This window comes from Macaca nemestrina, chromosome 10 (assembly GCF_043159975.1).
Source record: "Macaca nemestrina isolate mMacNem1 chromosome 10, mMacNem.hap1, whole genome shotgun sequence".
NCBI lineage: Eukaryota > Metazoa > Chordata > Mammalia > Primates > Cercopithecidae > Macaca > Macaca nemestrina.
Genome location: NC_092134.1, coordinates 70,718,511 through 70,733,660, shown reverse-complemented (window position 1 = coordinate 70,733,660; position 15,150 = coordinate 70,718,511). Strand labels below are relative to the sequence as shown.

General features: G+C 35.3%; 2 protein-coding genes across 6 annotated transcripts in view; one reads left to right on the top strand and one right to left on the bottom strand.

Moving 5' to 3' along the window:
* LOC105474040 (MON2 homolog, regulator of endosome-to-Golgi trafficking) overlaps positions 1–15,150 on the top strand; it is a 143,717-nt gene that overhangs the window by 91,697 nt on the left and 36,870 nt on the right. For 4 of the 5 annotated variants that reach the window (XM_011728345.3, XM_071071518.1, XM_071071516.1 and 1 more), the window contains 5 exons: positions 3,931–4,553; positions 9,017–9,160; positions 9,794–9,811; positions 10,101–10,229; positions 14,916–15,106. In XM_011728345.3, the coding sequence (XP_011726647.1) occupies positions 3,931–4,553; positions 9,017–9,160; positions 9,794–9,811; positions 10,101–10,229; positions 14,916–15,106 (1,105 nt within the window). The remainder of the gene's footprint in view (positions 1–3,930; positions 4,554–9,016; positions 9,161–9,793; positions 9,812–10,100; positions 10,230–14,915; positions 15,107–15,150) is intronic. The other variant, XM_011728347.3, reaches the window with a different exon arrangement.
* The window catches only part of LOC105474038 (protein phosphatase, Mg2+/Mn2+ dependent 1H), a 366,109-nt gene continuing 362,386 nt past the window's right edge, over positions 11,428–15,150 (bottom strand). The window contains exon 10 of the mRNA XM_071071519.1: positions 11,428–11,539. Within this exon, the coding sequence (XP_070927620.1) occupies positions 11,443–11,539 (97 nt within the window). The 3' untranslated portion in view covers positions 11,428–11,442. The remainder of the gene's footprint in view (positions 11,540–15,150) is intronic.

The following is a 15,150-nucleotide window of genomic DNA, read 5'->3' as shown; positions in this document are numbered from 1 at the left end:
CAATAGTTTTCCTGAGATCTGAAGGGTAGGAGTTCATCAGGCAAGAGTAAGATGAAGTGTGGAGAGCCTTACAGTCAATGAGAGAATGTAAAAGAGACAAGAGAAGGTTGAGGAAAAGAGATGGTGGACCCTAGCATGTTTAAAGGTCTAGAATGAAGAGAATAAGAAAGAGTTTGATTATCAAAGAGATTGAGAGGTAGTGAAAGGCCAGATCATCCAGATCATGTAGAATGTGTTAGGAGAAAGTTAGGAGACTGGGCAGGGTGGCTCATGCCTATAATCTTAACACTTTGGAAGGTGGAGGCAACAGGATAGCTTGAGCCCAGGAGATTGAAACCAGCCTGAGAAATATAATGAGATCTCATCTCTACAAAAATTTTTTTAAAATAAAAAATCATCCAAATGTGGTGGTGCACATCTGCAATCCCAGCTACTTAGGAGGCTGAGATACAAGGCTTGCTTGAGCCTGGGATATGGAGGTTGCTGCAGTTAGCCAAGATTGTGCCACTGCACTCAAGCCTTGGTGACAGAGTGAGACCCTGTCCCCCCCCCCAAAAAAAAGTTAGGATTTCATCCTAAGAACAATGAAAAAAACTGATAGATTTTAATTCATGATTTAACATGATCAAATATGCACTTCAAAAAGATCACAAAGTGCATGTCTTAGTGTGCATGTAGAATGGAATGGCAACAAAGAAGGATGGCAAGATGTTGTTGGACTGGTTAGGAAACTGTTGGCTGTGTGTATCGGTGGTTCTCAAACAGGGCCCATTTTTCTCCCATAGGACATTTGGCAATTTTGGAGACATTTTTAGTTATCATAACTGGGGAAGGTTGAGCATTACTGTCATCTGGGGAGGGTAGAGGCAAGGGTTGATGCTACACATCTTACAGTGCACATCTTACAATGCAGCCTCCTATAACAAAGAATTATCCAACCAGAAATGTCAATGGTACTAAGACTGAGAAACCCGGTTGCCGACTATACTACTTTCAGTTCTGGTGGTAATGCTGGTGGTGGTAGAAAAAGGTGAACAGAGATACTTTTGTACATAGTTATGAGCATGTTGTACACATTATTTTATCTATTTTATTATTTTGTGTTTGGCATTTTTTAAACTTCTTTGTGTTAAAGGACAAGCATATTTACTCATTCCATAGGCATTTTTATATGTTGTTCTTTATGTGCACTTTTTTCTCCTTTTTTCCAAAAATAATTTGCAGTGTCTGATCCATTTTGCATGTTAGGGCTTGGTATATGTATTTTTAAATATTGGGATTTTTTTCACATAAAATTTACATACAGTGAAATGCACAAATTTTCACTGTACATTTGCTAAGTTTTGGCAAAATAAGCATTGTTTTTAGTACCTTCATGATATTTCTCTTAAAAGCTAAGAACTAATAGATTTAGATTTTTTTTTTTTTTTTTTTTTTTTTTGATGGAGTCTCACTCTTGTTGCCCAGGCTGGAGTGCAATGGCACGATCTTAGCTCACTGCAACCCCCATCTCCCAGATTCAAGCAATTCTCCTGCCTCAGCCTCCCAAGTAGCAGGGATTACAGACAGACATGCGCCACCATGCCCAGCTAATTTTGTATTTTTAGTAGAGATGGGGTTTCTTCATGTTGGTCAGGCTGGTCTCAAACTCCTGACCCCAGGTGATCTGCCCGCTTTGGCCTCCCAAAGTGCTGGGATTACAGGTGTGAGCCACCACGCCCAGCCTAGATTTAGATTTTTTTTTAAATGAAGACATAAGGCAGTTAATGACTTTGATAATTCTTTGTAAGTTGATGACTAAGAAATGATATTTGTTATTTTAGAATAAGTTTTATATTTTTAACATAACCATGTGCAATATATAATTACATCTAGTCTTTTAAAGGAACTCCCTCTCTGACATAAAATATGTTTTAGAGAAATTGCCGGAGTTTTTCTCCCTAAATGGCACAGGATATTCTAAATCTGATATTAGGTCACCATTCTGATTGGCAAATGTAATGATTCATGAGACTTTTAAACTGTGATGGCAACAGGTAGAAGTGTTTTAATTGTTTGACATTTTAAAATGTAAGTTGTCAAAACTCTTTTAAACAGTTTACTTAAAATTCTGTGTTTTTATTGTATGTAAATTTTACTTCTTTTTTTTTAAGATAGAGTTTCGGAGTTTCACTCTTGTTGCCCAAGCTGGAATGCAGTGGTATGATCTCGGCTCACTGCAACCTCCGCCTCCTAGGTTCAAGCGATTCTCCTGCCTCAGCCTCTGAGTAGCTGGGATTATAGGCGCCTACCACCATGCCCAGCTAATTTTTTGTATTTTTAGTAGAGACATTTAGGTTTTATCATGTTGGCCAGACTGATCTCAAACTCCTGACCTAAGGTGATCCATCCGCCTTGGCCTCCCAAAGTGCAAGGATTATAGACATGAAGCACTGGGCCCAGCCCTCAATTTTTAATAAAAAGAATATGGTGGGGAAAGATGCATATAACTAGGCAGGTGTTACGGTTTGTCCAGAGTAGGCAGGTTATACCAGACCTACTTCAAGCTTTTCTGTTAACCAACTGTTTTCTCAGGAATTTGGGGTTTATCCCTTTTTTAAAAAAATCTGGTCATTTATCACCTTTCCAAAGTGAAAGTTCTTAAACTTTGATTATTTATTTTACATGTTTCATAGCCTACTTATGTTGTACTGCTTTGGAAAATATCAACTTTCCTAATTTTTTACATCATTTTAATGTAGGTATGTGGATAATAATCCGTGTTATTAACAAAGCCATTAGGCTTGTTTGCTGTAGTAAAAAGATCTGGCTGGACATGGTGGCTCATGGCTGTAATCCCAGCCCTTTGGAAGGCTGAGGCAGGAGGATTGCCTGAGCCCAGCCTGGGCAACATGGTGAAACCCTGTCTCTACAAAAAATACAAAAATTAGCCAAGTGTGGTAGTGAGCATCTGTTGTCCCAGCTACTCAGGAAGCTGAGGTGGGAGGATCTCTTGAGCCCAGGAGTTCAAGACCAGACTGGGCAACATAGCAAGACCCCATCACTACAAAAAAATAATTTAAAAACAGATTAGCCAGGCATGGTGGCATGTGCCTGTGGTCCCAGCCACACTTGGGAGGCTGAGATGGGAGAATCACTTGAGCCCAGTGAGCCATGATCATACCACATGATGCTCTAGCCTGGGTAACAGAGTGCGATACCATCTCTTAAAAAAAAAAAGAAAAAGAAAAAAATTCTGCAGCTCTAAAATAATTTAAATATGAAAACTAAAGTATAAAGTTAAGATTTATATGGAATGCGACATAGTTTATCTTAAATATTTAGACCAATAAAAAACATGTATTATACTGTCCTAAGTTACAACTTTTCCAATGATTCTCTGATTAAGAATGAGAACGTCTTACTTAATAATTAATAAAGGTAGATGGATAGACTGAAGATGTTACTGAAATGCTTTTGTTTCAACCTCATTGATTTATTTTTCTGTTCTCCTTAGGCAGAAGTTCTGGGAAATTGTATAAATATGTATAAGTACATACATATTTTGGGGTTTAAAATTTTTTTTTACTTCAGTAGCTTTTGGGGTACAAGTGGCTATTGGTTACGTGGGTGAATTGTATAGTGATGAAGTCTGAGATTTTAGTGCACCCATCACTTACCTGAGTTTTGTTTTTAAGATTGAAACGTTATTTGATATATCTGTCATCCTCTTCTTGGTGCCCTTTGTTCCTATATCTGAAAAATTTTTTATCGGATTTCTAGGTTGTGATAATTTTAATTCCCATTGTTAGTATCTTAGTACCTAGTCATATATTTTTCAGTTCTGTAGGATTTTAAGCAGAAAAATTAAGCAAATATGCTTTCAAGTGTCTAATATTAAGAGAAAATTTGGTCACTTTTATAATAGTTTTTCTTCTCTTCCTAATATAGGAGATTTTTCAAGAGCTTGGGATGTTCTTCTTGACCATATACAATCAGCAGCACTCAGCAAAAACAATGAAGTGTCTCTGGCTGCTCTGAAAAGCTTCCAGGAAATTTTACAGATTGTGTCCCCTGTCAGAGACTCGGATAAGCCTGAGACACCGCCTGTAGTTAATGTACCTGTGCCTGTTCTTATAGGGCCCATATCGGGCATGAGCAGGCCATTTGTAAGAACAGATTCCATTGGAGAAAGACTTGGAAGATATAGTAGCTCTGAGCCACCCATTGTTACTGATGAGCTTGAAGATTTGAATCTATGGTGGGCTGCGTGGAATACCTGGTATAGAATTGGATCTGAAAGTACTAAGCCTCCTGTTACTTTTGATAAACTAACCTTTATTCCTAGCCAGCCTTTTCTTACAGCCTTAATTCAGATATTTCCAGCTCTCTACCAACACATAAAAACTGGTTTCAACATGGATGACTTGCAAAAGTTGGGAGTCATATTGCACAGTGCTATTTCAGTCCCAATAAGTTCAGATGCATCCCCTTTTATTCTTCCATCTTATACCGAAGCAGTTTTGACAAGTTTACAGGAAGCTGTACTTACAGCTTTAGATGTTCTCCAAAAGGTAATATTATTTTAGTGGCTATCTAAGTATTAATGCATATAGTTCTCTGAAATTTTTTGTTTTGCTATATATTTGCAGGGATAAATTTTTATCATCAAGATTGTTTTATATGTATACTTTGGGACAAACTGAGGATTGTCAAGATCTAGGTATTTTGAAAACTTGTGGTTTTCTGATGTATTTTGAAAGGTAATTCATGTATGTTTTGAATCTTAAAGAAGCTGCCTGCATCCTCATGTTTCACTTTACCAGGATTTTTGGTTTGTCCATGCAAGTCTTCACAAGAGGATATAATATTTGGAATAAAAGTTTTAGTAAAGTACTTTTATAATTAGAAAATTGATAAGCAGTGGGATTTTTTAAAATATGTGCTTAAATTTAGCTCTGAAATTATTGAAAGCCTATATTTAAAAAAAGAAATTTATGAAAAGTATTTTTCCTCACAGTTTTTAAAGAGATTTATTTTTACTGTGTGTATTTTGTTATTGCAAAAAAAAAACTATTCACACAAACATCTAAAATTATAGAGCAAATTCAGATTAGCAAGCAAGACTAGATCAAATTCAAAGTGTTTTTTAGAGTATCAAGAAAAATTGATAGCACAATTCACAGTCATCAAAATGCTAAGCAAAAATTGCCAACTGAGTAGCCAGCCATTCCAACAAAGTAAAGACATTCTAATAAGATTGGAGTAAATCTAGATTTTGATCACACATGTTATAAGTAACCATTTGTGTAGTGTAAATTAGATTTCTAATTAACTGCATCTTACCCAACTGGAATGATAAAAATTTTTCACAGTAAGAATTTCTACTGTACCATGATACCTCCTAATTACCTCTGGAAGAAGGTTAGCTGAGCAGCAGTTCTTGAACTGTTTAACCCTAGTTGTGTTGTGCAGCAAATGTGAGGAAACTAAAAATAAAAGACTCTGGCATTTAAAAAAAATTCAGTGTAGGGATATTGGTTTTCTACAATTGAACTCAAAATACCCATCTTTATTTTCAATGGGGAAGAAAAGTAGCCTGTCAGTAATTACCCACCCTGTCCTTGGACATGCAAATAAGTTGCTTATAGACTTCAGGGGATGGAAGAGTTATCCTATCAGAAAAGAAAATAAGACATAGGCCTTTTGAGATACCCGTAATCTGGTACTGTCATTCAGATCTTTGATTCAGGTTTTTATATATGTGTACAGGATAAACAAGAAACAACTTTTTTTTTTTTTTTTTTTCAGAAAAAAGTGTAAATTTTATTTTTAAAAACTCTGCTTTAGCAGTGAGAGGAAAAGTGGAATCATTTATCCCAACTACTGGTAATTTGTTCTGAGCTTTTAAGAGCTTTGAAAACAAAATATACCTTCAGTCTGAAACTTAGGAAGGGTTATTGTTGTTCATTTATATTATTTTAAAATTATTAATGTTCACACTAGCCATTGTTATGTTGTATGATTACCTAAATGATGTTTCGTAGACCTTGAATGTAAGATTTTTAATGGGTTTCTGTCCCCTAACAGAAAAACATATATTTTATTATCAGAGTGTTTTTATATTTTCTTCCACAGGTATGAGGAAATTTTAGCACAAGCCAAATTTACTTGCTTTTGGACTTTATCCTTAAGCTAATAGTTATCCAGCAAAACATTTTATAGATAGAAAGCTATTTTCTTTCCTAAGAGAAAAACTGATTTCTGGTATCATGTTTTCTTTCTAAAGGGGAGCATTTATGTTGTTCTTCCTCAGTGCTTTTATATTGTTTAGGACTTCAAGTTCTCAGTCTTTGTTCTCAAATCACCAGTTCCCCGCCAAGCTAACTTAGTTATATGTACTAATTTATTTATTTATTTATTGCCAAGTTATTTTAGCATATGTAGAGGAGCTGGGAATTTAATTGTCTGCTTTCTGTATGTGCTGTACTGTAAGTCCTGAGGTCAGGAAACTGCATCTTATTTATTGCTAAACTTCTTAGTCAGATGGCTGGATACCGTATCTGCATTCATCACCAGGGCTGCCGGAGTTGCACTCTAGGAGACAATATCACATTGTATGTGAATGATGCCCTTGGAGTTGTGTAACAAAGCCCTGTCTTCTAAGCAGCATGGGCAAGTTTCTTAATCTTTCCGTACTTCAGCTTCCTCATCTATAAAGTAAAAATAATAAATCTACAACTTTTTGCTTGTTAAATGGGATATGTGTAAGGCACTTAGTGCCTGGCATGAGTTAAACATCCAGTAAATGTTAGCTGTTGTTATTTTCATCATCAAGTTCTCTAGCAAAGGCCTTAGTACGTGCCAGGCACTGAAAAGATTATTGTTAAATGAGTTAGTAAGTGAAACCTTAAACAATATAAGAAATTAGGTGTTCAGTATTTTTTCTTGTCTTCAAATAGACAGCTTTCAAGGACTAATAGAAAATATTATCTAGATTGCTTATCAATTCTTAGCTTTTGGACTAAAATTTGTTATCAGGTTTAGTCTATAGATTTTTTTGATATTCAGATTTCAGAATACTGAAGAAAAGCCCATAAAAACTCCTTAGATGCAGTTTGTTGTTAAAAAATTATAGGTTCCAAATTATGCATTTTTAAAGTCCGAAAATTGCTCTATACATCAACTATAACACTATTAGTATGTTTTCTTATTATAAAGGACCATTGAAAATCAAAATGCATAGTTAAAGTCATTAATTTGTGTTAAGATACTTACAAAGAAATTATAATACTTAGTTTTCTCAGGTACCCACCTGTGGTTTTTTGTTGTTGTTAGTCATTGAAAATAAAATAATTCACTTAGAGTAATTCAGTCTCTTTTTTCCACAGTAATTACTACGTGTTTACTTCTAGGAGTTAAGACCCAGCAAGAGGTTAATGAGGAAGAAAGTAGAACTATTACAAGCAGTCAGTAAAGAGAATTTTTAGAGTGCATAAATTTTACTATTCAAATTCTTCATTATTTCTGAGAAAAAAAATACTGAGACATGGTGTTAGATGTCTTTATACTACTTTCTTACATTATAATCATAGGACAATCAAACTTAGGTATGGGCAGTACTTGCATATCTACTTCATATCTCAGTGCAGTTTTATCTAAAAGTTCCATTAGAGCTAAATGGCTACATCTCCTCTCAGGGAAAATAAAACTAATATGTTATCTGATAAGCTAAAAGCCATGGAGTGCATAAAATAAACTTTGTACATACTGTTTTTTAATAAATTTTTTTAAAAAGTTAAATGGAGGCCGGGCGCGGTGGCTCAAGCCTGTAATCCCAGTACTTTGGGAGGCCGAGGCGGGTGGATCACGAAGTCAGGAGATCGAGACCATCCTGGCTAACATGGTGAAACCCCGTCTCTACTAAAAATACAAAAAACTAGCCGGGCGTGGTGGCGGGCGCCTGTAGTCCCAGCTACTCGGAGGCTGAGGCAGGAGAATGGCGTAAACCCGGGAGGCGGAGCTTGCAGTGAGCCGAGATCGGGCCACTGCACTCCAGCCTGGGTGACACAGCGAGACTCCGTCTCAAAAAAAAAAAAAAAAAAAAAAAAAGTTAAATGGTTTGATTTTTGGTTTAGTATTTTAAGAGTACCTGCCCTCTCAGGCATAAAGTGATCATCCTTTTTGTCTTATAAAGCACAAGTATATTTTAGACACTTCATAAATAAGATTATTAAATATTTTTCTCAGAGAAAAATGAAGACTTAAACAAGAAAATATGAAAAGAAAAAATTTGTGTCTAGAAAAAACCCAATTTAAGTATTTTCAACACATTTGAAATAATTAAAATCTGCCGTCTCATGATACGCATTTTATTCTTTCTTCCTATCAGATTATTTGAAGTAAGAAACCTAGAGAAACTGGTTACTATTTATTAAAATGTTTTCTTATATTAAAATATTTTAATTTATTTTAAACCAAATCTATATATTTAGATACATTTTACATTAAATATACACAGCCCTGTTAAAAATTAATCCACACATTTCTTTTAGAAACAAATTTTCATAGATGACTTATTTTCCCAACTGCAACACACATGATTATTTGTTAAAGTTGGTGGACCAGGCATGGTGCAGAAATCAGATGTCATTTCAATGAACTGATATCACAGAATTTGAAGTCAGTGTCATCGTGGCCAGTGATACATTCTTAATGGCCTAATGGCTGTATTACTGAACAAATAATCAGATTGTAGAACCTGAGGACTGCCTGGGACTTCTCTTTCTTTGCCCTTTTTCTATTCTGTTAAGAAATAAATCACACTTTAAAACTCATTTTTTAGCTGATTAACAGTTTCAGCCTATACTTTATTCTATAACAGTTTAAAATAGTTTGTGCCCTTTAGGGCTTAGAAAAGATGGTATAATACATAAAATAAGACAGGTTTTAAGATTCTCTGGTTAAATATATATACAGTAAAGAGCTTATTGGAGTTCAGATTATGCATTCTAATGTTCTTATTTTGCTTTTATAGGCCATTTGTGTAGGACCAGAAAACATGCAGATCATGTATCCAGCTATATTTGACCAGTTGTTGGCATTCGTAGAATTTTCCTGTAAACCTCCACAGTATGGACAGCTGGAAACAAAGCACATTGCAAATGCAAAATATAATCAGGTAATTTCCTGTAAATTGTATTTACTTTGTAAGATTTCATGGCTTATAAATACAGATAGTTTCACTTAAGATGGACTTTGATTATCTCAGAAAAGGATACTTTTCACTCACAAATATATTTACACATGTCTGTTAGCAGTTTAAGCTGAACAGAAATATTGTTTGGGAAAATAATTCTGTGTTCTTTTTCTCCTCATTTATGACTTTCCTCTTCCAACTGGTTCTTCAGAAAGCTTGGCCTTTCATATTACTCTGCAGTACATCTTTCTTGAGAAATATAAGTTCCTTTGTACTTCTTTCTTGGTTGCCCCATCCCAATACAAAACAGCATCTAAATTCCTAAGTCTAATCTTACTTAAAATAGATACCTGCCATGCAAGATGAAGAAACTGCTTGTACTAAATAAGAAGTTGTACACTACTGGTGTGAAATTTAGTTGGATTTTACATGAAATATTTTTATAGCCATAGTTGGCAAATTTTAACTTTGTTTAAGTAAATTTCTGAATGCATGCACATGCTGATTTTGTTCACTCAATATAAAAATTATAATTTTATATCATCCGAAAGTAGTTTTAATATGTATTAACTTTTCTCATTCTATTTGTCTTGCAACACAATGGAATCACAATAGATCCAACTATTTGCACCGGTGAGTTAAATTTCCTAAAATTGTCCTAACGTATTGGCAACAAATAAAGTACATCTTTCCCGGTTCTTGGTAGAATGCTCTATGTGCTTTTTCAAATAGTTTTAATTTTTTCCTGGCTGAAAATTATTTTTTTCATGAAGTACATATCTCTTTGAAAACTTTGCATGTAATATAATCTGACCTAAAACTAAGGCCTGAACTTTAAGACAAAGATGCTTTCTCTTTGAAAACAATATGATTAATTTAATCTCGTTTATTTTTAACTGCATGTGAAAATATTACTTTCTAGGCGGAATGGGTAGCCTTGAATTATGTGCCGTTTGCTGAAAGGTCTTTAGAAGTAGTTGTGGATTTATACCAAAAAACAGCGTGTCACAAAGCAGTGGTGAATGAGAAAGTGCTCCAGTATATTATTAAGGTATCTTTTTTTCATTTCGACACTTTCATTAGATTGTGAGAACATTATTGAAATTATTCCTTAGGTAATATATTATCATTATATTGGGATAGATGGAAAATACAATTTGTATTATTATTTGTAGTAACTTTTCTCCAATATTCATGAATTGTATTTAGCAAGCCATTTTTCTAAAAGTTCTTTTTAGTGAAAAATATTTTAACATAAATGTGCATTAAATTTGTTACAGTTCTTACATTTTCCCACATAACCCGATGAGAGGATTTCTTAGGACAATATTCCTTAAGGTTCAAGGTTGATGAGCATTCAGGGAGAAATTCACAATGCAGCCCATAAACTTAACTGAACATGCATGCTGACTTTTTTAAAGCCACTTTTTTAGTGTATGGACAGCCATTTAAAAGATTCTTGTTGATTGTGTTTCGTTCCTCTAAGGCTTATTTCTTGTTTTTCCCTATGTTTTGAAGGACTAGCCCTAAACCTTGTTCTTCCTCTAGCATGTGGATGTACCTTATGTTGATCATATAAATACCAGACCAACTTGAGCTGTCTTCTTTCAAGACTCATCTATCCCCACCTTTCTTCATTGGTGATTTTTTTCATTTTTCTTTCAGCATCTTATGCAAGGATTATTAAGCCTTGGATACTACAAGAATTTTCTCTCAACTGTACTTACTATTCAAATTGTCATCCTCTTTCAACTTTCCTTTGTTTCTATGTCCCTTAAATAATCTGTGGCCTTCACCTAGTCACCACTCACTCTTCGCCTATTGTGTGTTGGCTTATGTCCATATTGCTCTACAGAAACTGCTTTCTTAAAGTTACAAAAGACTAAATCTTCACATTCTCAGTCCTTCTCTAATGATTTATCTTCCCTATAGCATAGTACTGGCCTTCTGAAAGCTGAGCTTTCTGAAAGCTCTTTCTTCCCTTGACTTTTATGATACTTTTCTCTCCTCACTGCTTACCTTACCAAAGCTATCCTCTCTCTTCATTTATTGAGCATATTTTTAAAGCATCTTTCTACAAGGTACTAGCAATTTTAAAATGAATAAAATCATTCTTACATTTAATAATTCAATATAGAGAATAAAGAAAGGCAAACAAGTGATAATACAGTATGTTAAGTGCTAGGTAAAGACCATAGTGGAGGCTTGGCAGATTGACCTATCTGAGCATGTTTCTTATCTTTAAAAGAAGGATAATACCAATACTACTTACATGTCTTATGTATAATAAGAGAATCCATTGAGATACAGCATTTAACGACGCTTGCCAAGTAGTCAGTGCTGAATAAAAATTGAGTTCCTCTGAAAGACAAAAAACTAAGTCAACTGCTGAGGGGATTTGGGCAAGAATTAATAGAGATGACACTTGAAAGAGTTAAGAGTTAGGTTAAAAAGGGGGAGGCAGGTATTATAGGTAAATTAAACAGTGTAAAAGATCATGGTATATTTTTAAGAAATGTTGAGAAATTTAGTTCGGGACCTGGGATATGTCTGAAAAAATAACTGTTGGTCTTCTAAGCCATCATAAGATCAGACTTTATTCTTTAACCATTGAAGGATTAAACACTAAAGAGTAATATAAATCAGGTTGTGTTTTTTTTTTTTTTTTTTTTTTTTTTAGACAGAGTTTTATTCTGTCACCCAGGCAGGAGTGGAGTTGCTTAATTATAGCTTACTGCAGCCTCAAGCTCCTGATCTCATGTGATCTTCCTGCCTTAGCCTCCCAAGTAGCTGGGACTACCACCACCCCCAGCTGATTTTTAGATTTTTTATAGAGACTGGATCTTGCTATATTGCCCAGGCTGGTCTCAAACTCCTGGCCTCAGGCAGTCCTCTAACCTTCTCCCAAAGCACTAGGATTATAGGTGCGAACCACTGTGCCTAGCGTCAGTTTATACATACACACACACACACATACATACATACATACACATTTTTTTCTTTTTTTTTTGAGACAGAGTCTTGCTCTATTGTCTGGGTAGGAGTGTAGTGGCTCAGTCACTGCAGTCTCCACCTCCTGGGTTCAAGCAATTCTCCTGCCTCAGTCCCCTGAGTAGCTAGGAATACAGGCGCACACCACCACGCCTGGCTAATTTTTGTATTTTCAGTAGAGATGGGGTTTCACCGTGTTGGCCAGGCTGGTTTTGAACTCCTGACCTCAAGTGATCCACCCACCTCAGCCTCCCAAAGTGCTGGGATTAAAAGCATGAACCACCATGCCCAGCCACTCAGTTTGTATTTTTAAAGAAGTTAAATGATCTCTTTTCTATAATCCCATTTCATTGATGCCACTTACCACATTGTTTTGTGGTTAATTGGACAAGGCTCTTTCTTCAAAATTGTGAACCTTGTGATGGCAGGTAATTACTGAGCACGTGCTGTATACCACTGCCTGTTTAGTTGTGTAAACACTTTTAAAAATAAAATGTATAAATTGAATGGATCTGCTATGCTTAATGTTTTTCTTGATTTTAATAAAATATCAATTGCAGTAGCAAACAATACTTTTCTTTCATCTTTGCTTGAGTTATAAAATGTAAACTCAAAATGGCCCATATATCATTTAGTATTCTTTTGGTTGCAAATGACATACACTCAGGCTCTGACTAGCTTTAACAATAAAGGGAACTCTTGGGCATGCTTGATTGAAAAATTCAAAGATAGAGGAAGGACTTTATGACTAGTTGATCCAGTGGTTCAGCAGTATCATCAAAAACCACATTTCTTTCTCTAGAAAGTTCTGCTAAGAATTGACCATATCGTTTGTTTCTCTTCAAAGCTGTAGGCCAGTAACAGGATTATATGTCCAATAGGAAGAGTGAGGAAGAGAGGGAGAGCGAGAGAGACAGAGAGAGTGTGTATGTTCATGCATACACACATTCACACACTTCTTATTAAGTTCCTAAAATTAATTTTTAGTGGATCAGCTTTGGTCCCATACCCACTCTTGAACCAATGATTATGGCCAGGGAAATCGATTGGATTCATTGGCTTAATCAACTTACCATCTCTTTGCCTGAATTCCCAAACTGGAAGTAGGGATAGTTCCTCCTAAAGCACATGGATTATATGGAGGTGGAAGGAGGGGAAGGGGATAAATAGATTCTGGGTGTGCTAATTATCTGTTAATGAAGGCATATTTCATGCTAATATGTAATGGTTAATATGTATACTGTATGAGTATTCAGTAATAATTTGTGTAGAAGATGATATTTGGTTTTATATCCTTGAAATATGAAAATGTTTCTACTCTTTCTTAGACCAGAATTTTTATGTAAAAGCAGAATTTTTACTCTAATGCAAATTGCCTGACAGTATGCCAAAACTGTTTGTCAATGGTGCTCTGTGTTAGTTCTTTATGAAGTTTTGGTCAGTCTAGTGTTCTGAATGCCAGATGGAACTGTGATCAGAGAAATTCATTCTGAACCACCACATTAGTTCTTTTAATGAATAAAAGCCACCAATCTCAAAAGTTGATCAGTTGAAAATATAAGTCACTATACTTAGTCACTATATATCTAGTTACTGTACATAATTCAAATGCTCTACTCCTGTACCCTCAATGGTCAAATCTTAAATTATCAGTTTTACTGAACTATTTGGAGAAGGAAAAAAGTACACAAAAGTATTAGAGTAGGATATAAAATTCAAATAATTTTACAGATAGAACATACAACTTCAAAGTATTGACATTTTATGCTGTGTTTACTCTTCCCTCACCATTAGTTGGAAAATACAGTCATGTACTGTTTAAGGACCGAGATACGTTCTGAGAGATGCATCATTAGGCCATTTCATCGTTGTCTGAACAGCATAGTGTACTTACACAAACCTAGATAGTATAGCCTACTTCACATCCATGCTATATGGTCTAACCTATATATGTGGCAGATGACTGTATAAGCAATATTGACCCTTTGCAGATGGGATATCCACATCAGCCAAATTATTTTTTGCTGGAAGAAATATGGCAGAATTTTCTTTTTCTTCTCTTTCTTTCTTTCTTTCTTTTTTTTTTTTTTTTTTTTTTTTGACACAGAGTCTCACTCTGTCGCCAGGCTGGAGTGCAGTGGCGTGATCTTGGCTCACTGCAACATCCACCTCCCGGGTTCAAGCGATTCTCTGTCTCAGCCTCCCGAGTAGCTGGGATTACAGGTGTGTGCCACCACACCCAGCTAAGTTTTGTATTTTTAGTAGAGATGAGGTTTCACCATGTTGGCCCAGATGGTCTTGATCTCTTGACCTCGGGAACTACCTGCCTTGGCCTCCCAAAGTGCTGGGATTAAAGGCTTGAGCCACTGTGCCCAGCCAGAATTTTCTAATTCCATAACGTCAGGTTAATAAAAGCTACAGAATTGTGTTTCCTACTCTTAACTGTTCGGATACTATCCCTGTTATTAATGATGAAAAACTGAGATTCAAAAATGTTATTTATTTAGGCTCATTGTTTATAAGATAGAGATAGGATTTAAAAGTATATCTTTCCAGGCAGTATTTGAGGACCTTTCTGGGAATTGACCTTTCTGGGAAATAACCTCATTTTTTAAATGAAAATACAGTCCTTTTTAAGATGAAAATACCTATGCTATTTTTTTCTCTGCTGTAGTTTTTCTTACGTAATTAAAATTGTGTGTGTATGTTTTAATTAATGCTTATATTAAACTGTCTTTATTTTCAGACTCTTAGGGTTCCTCTCAGTTTGAAGTATTCCTGCCCTTCTGAAAGCACATGGAAACTAGCAGTATCCTCTCTCCTCAAAGTTCTTTCTATTGGGCTACCTGTCGCCCGGCAGCATGCTTCTTCTGGAAAATTTGACAGTATGTGGCCAGAACTAGCCAATACTTTTGAAGATTTTCTCTTTACTAAAAGGTCAGCTCATTCATTTTAAAAATTAAGACAATCTTTCAAGAAGT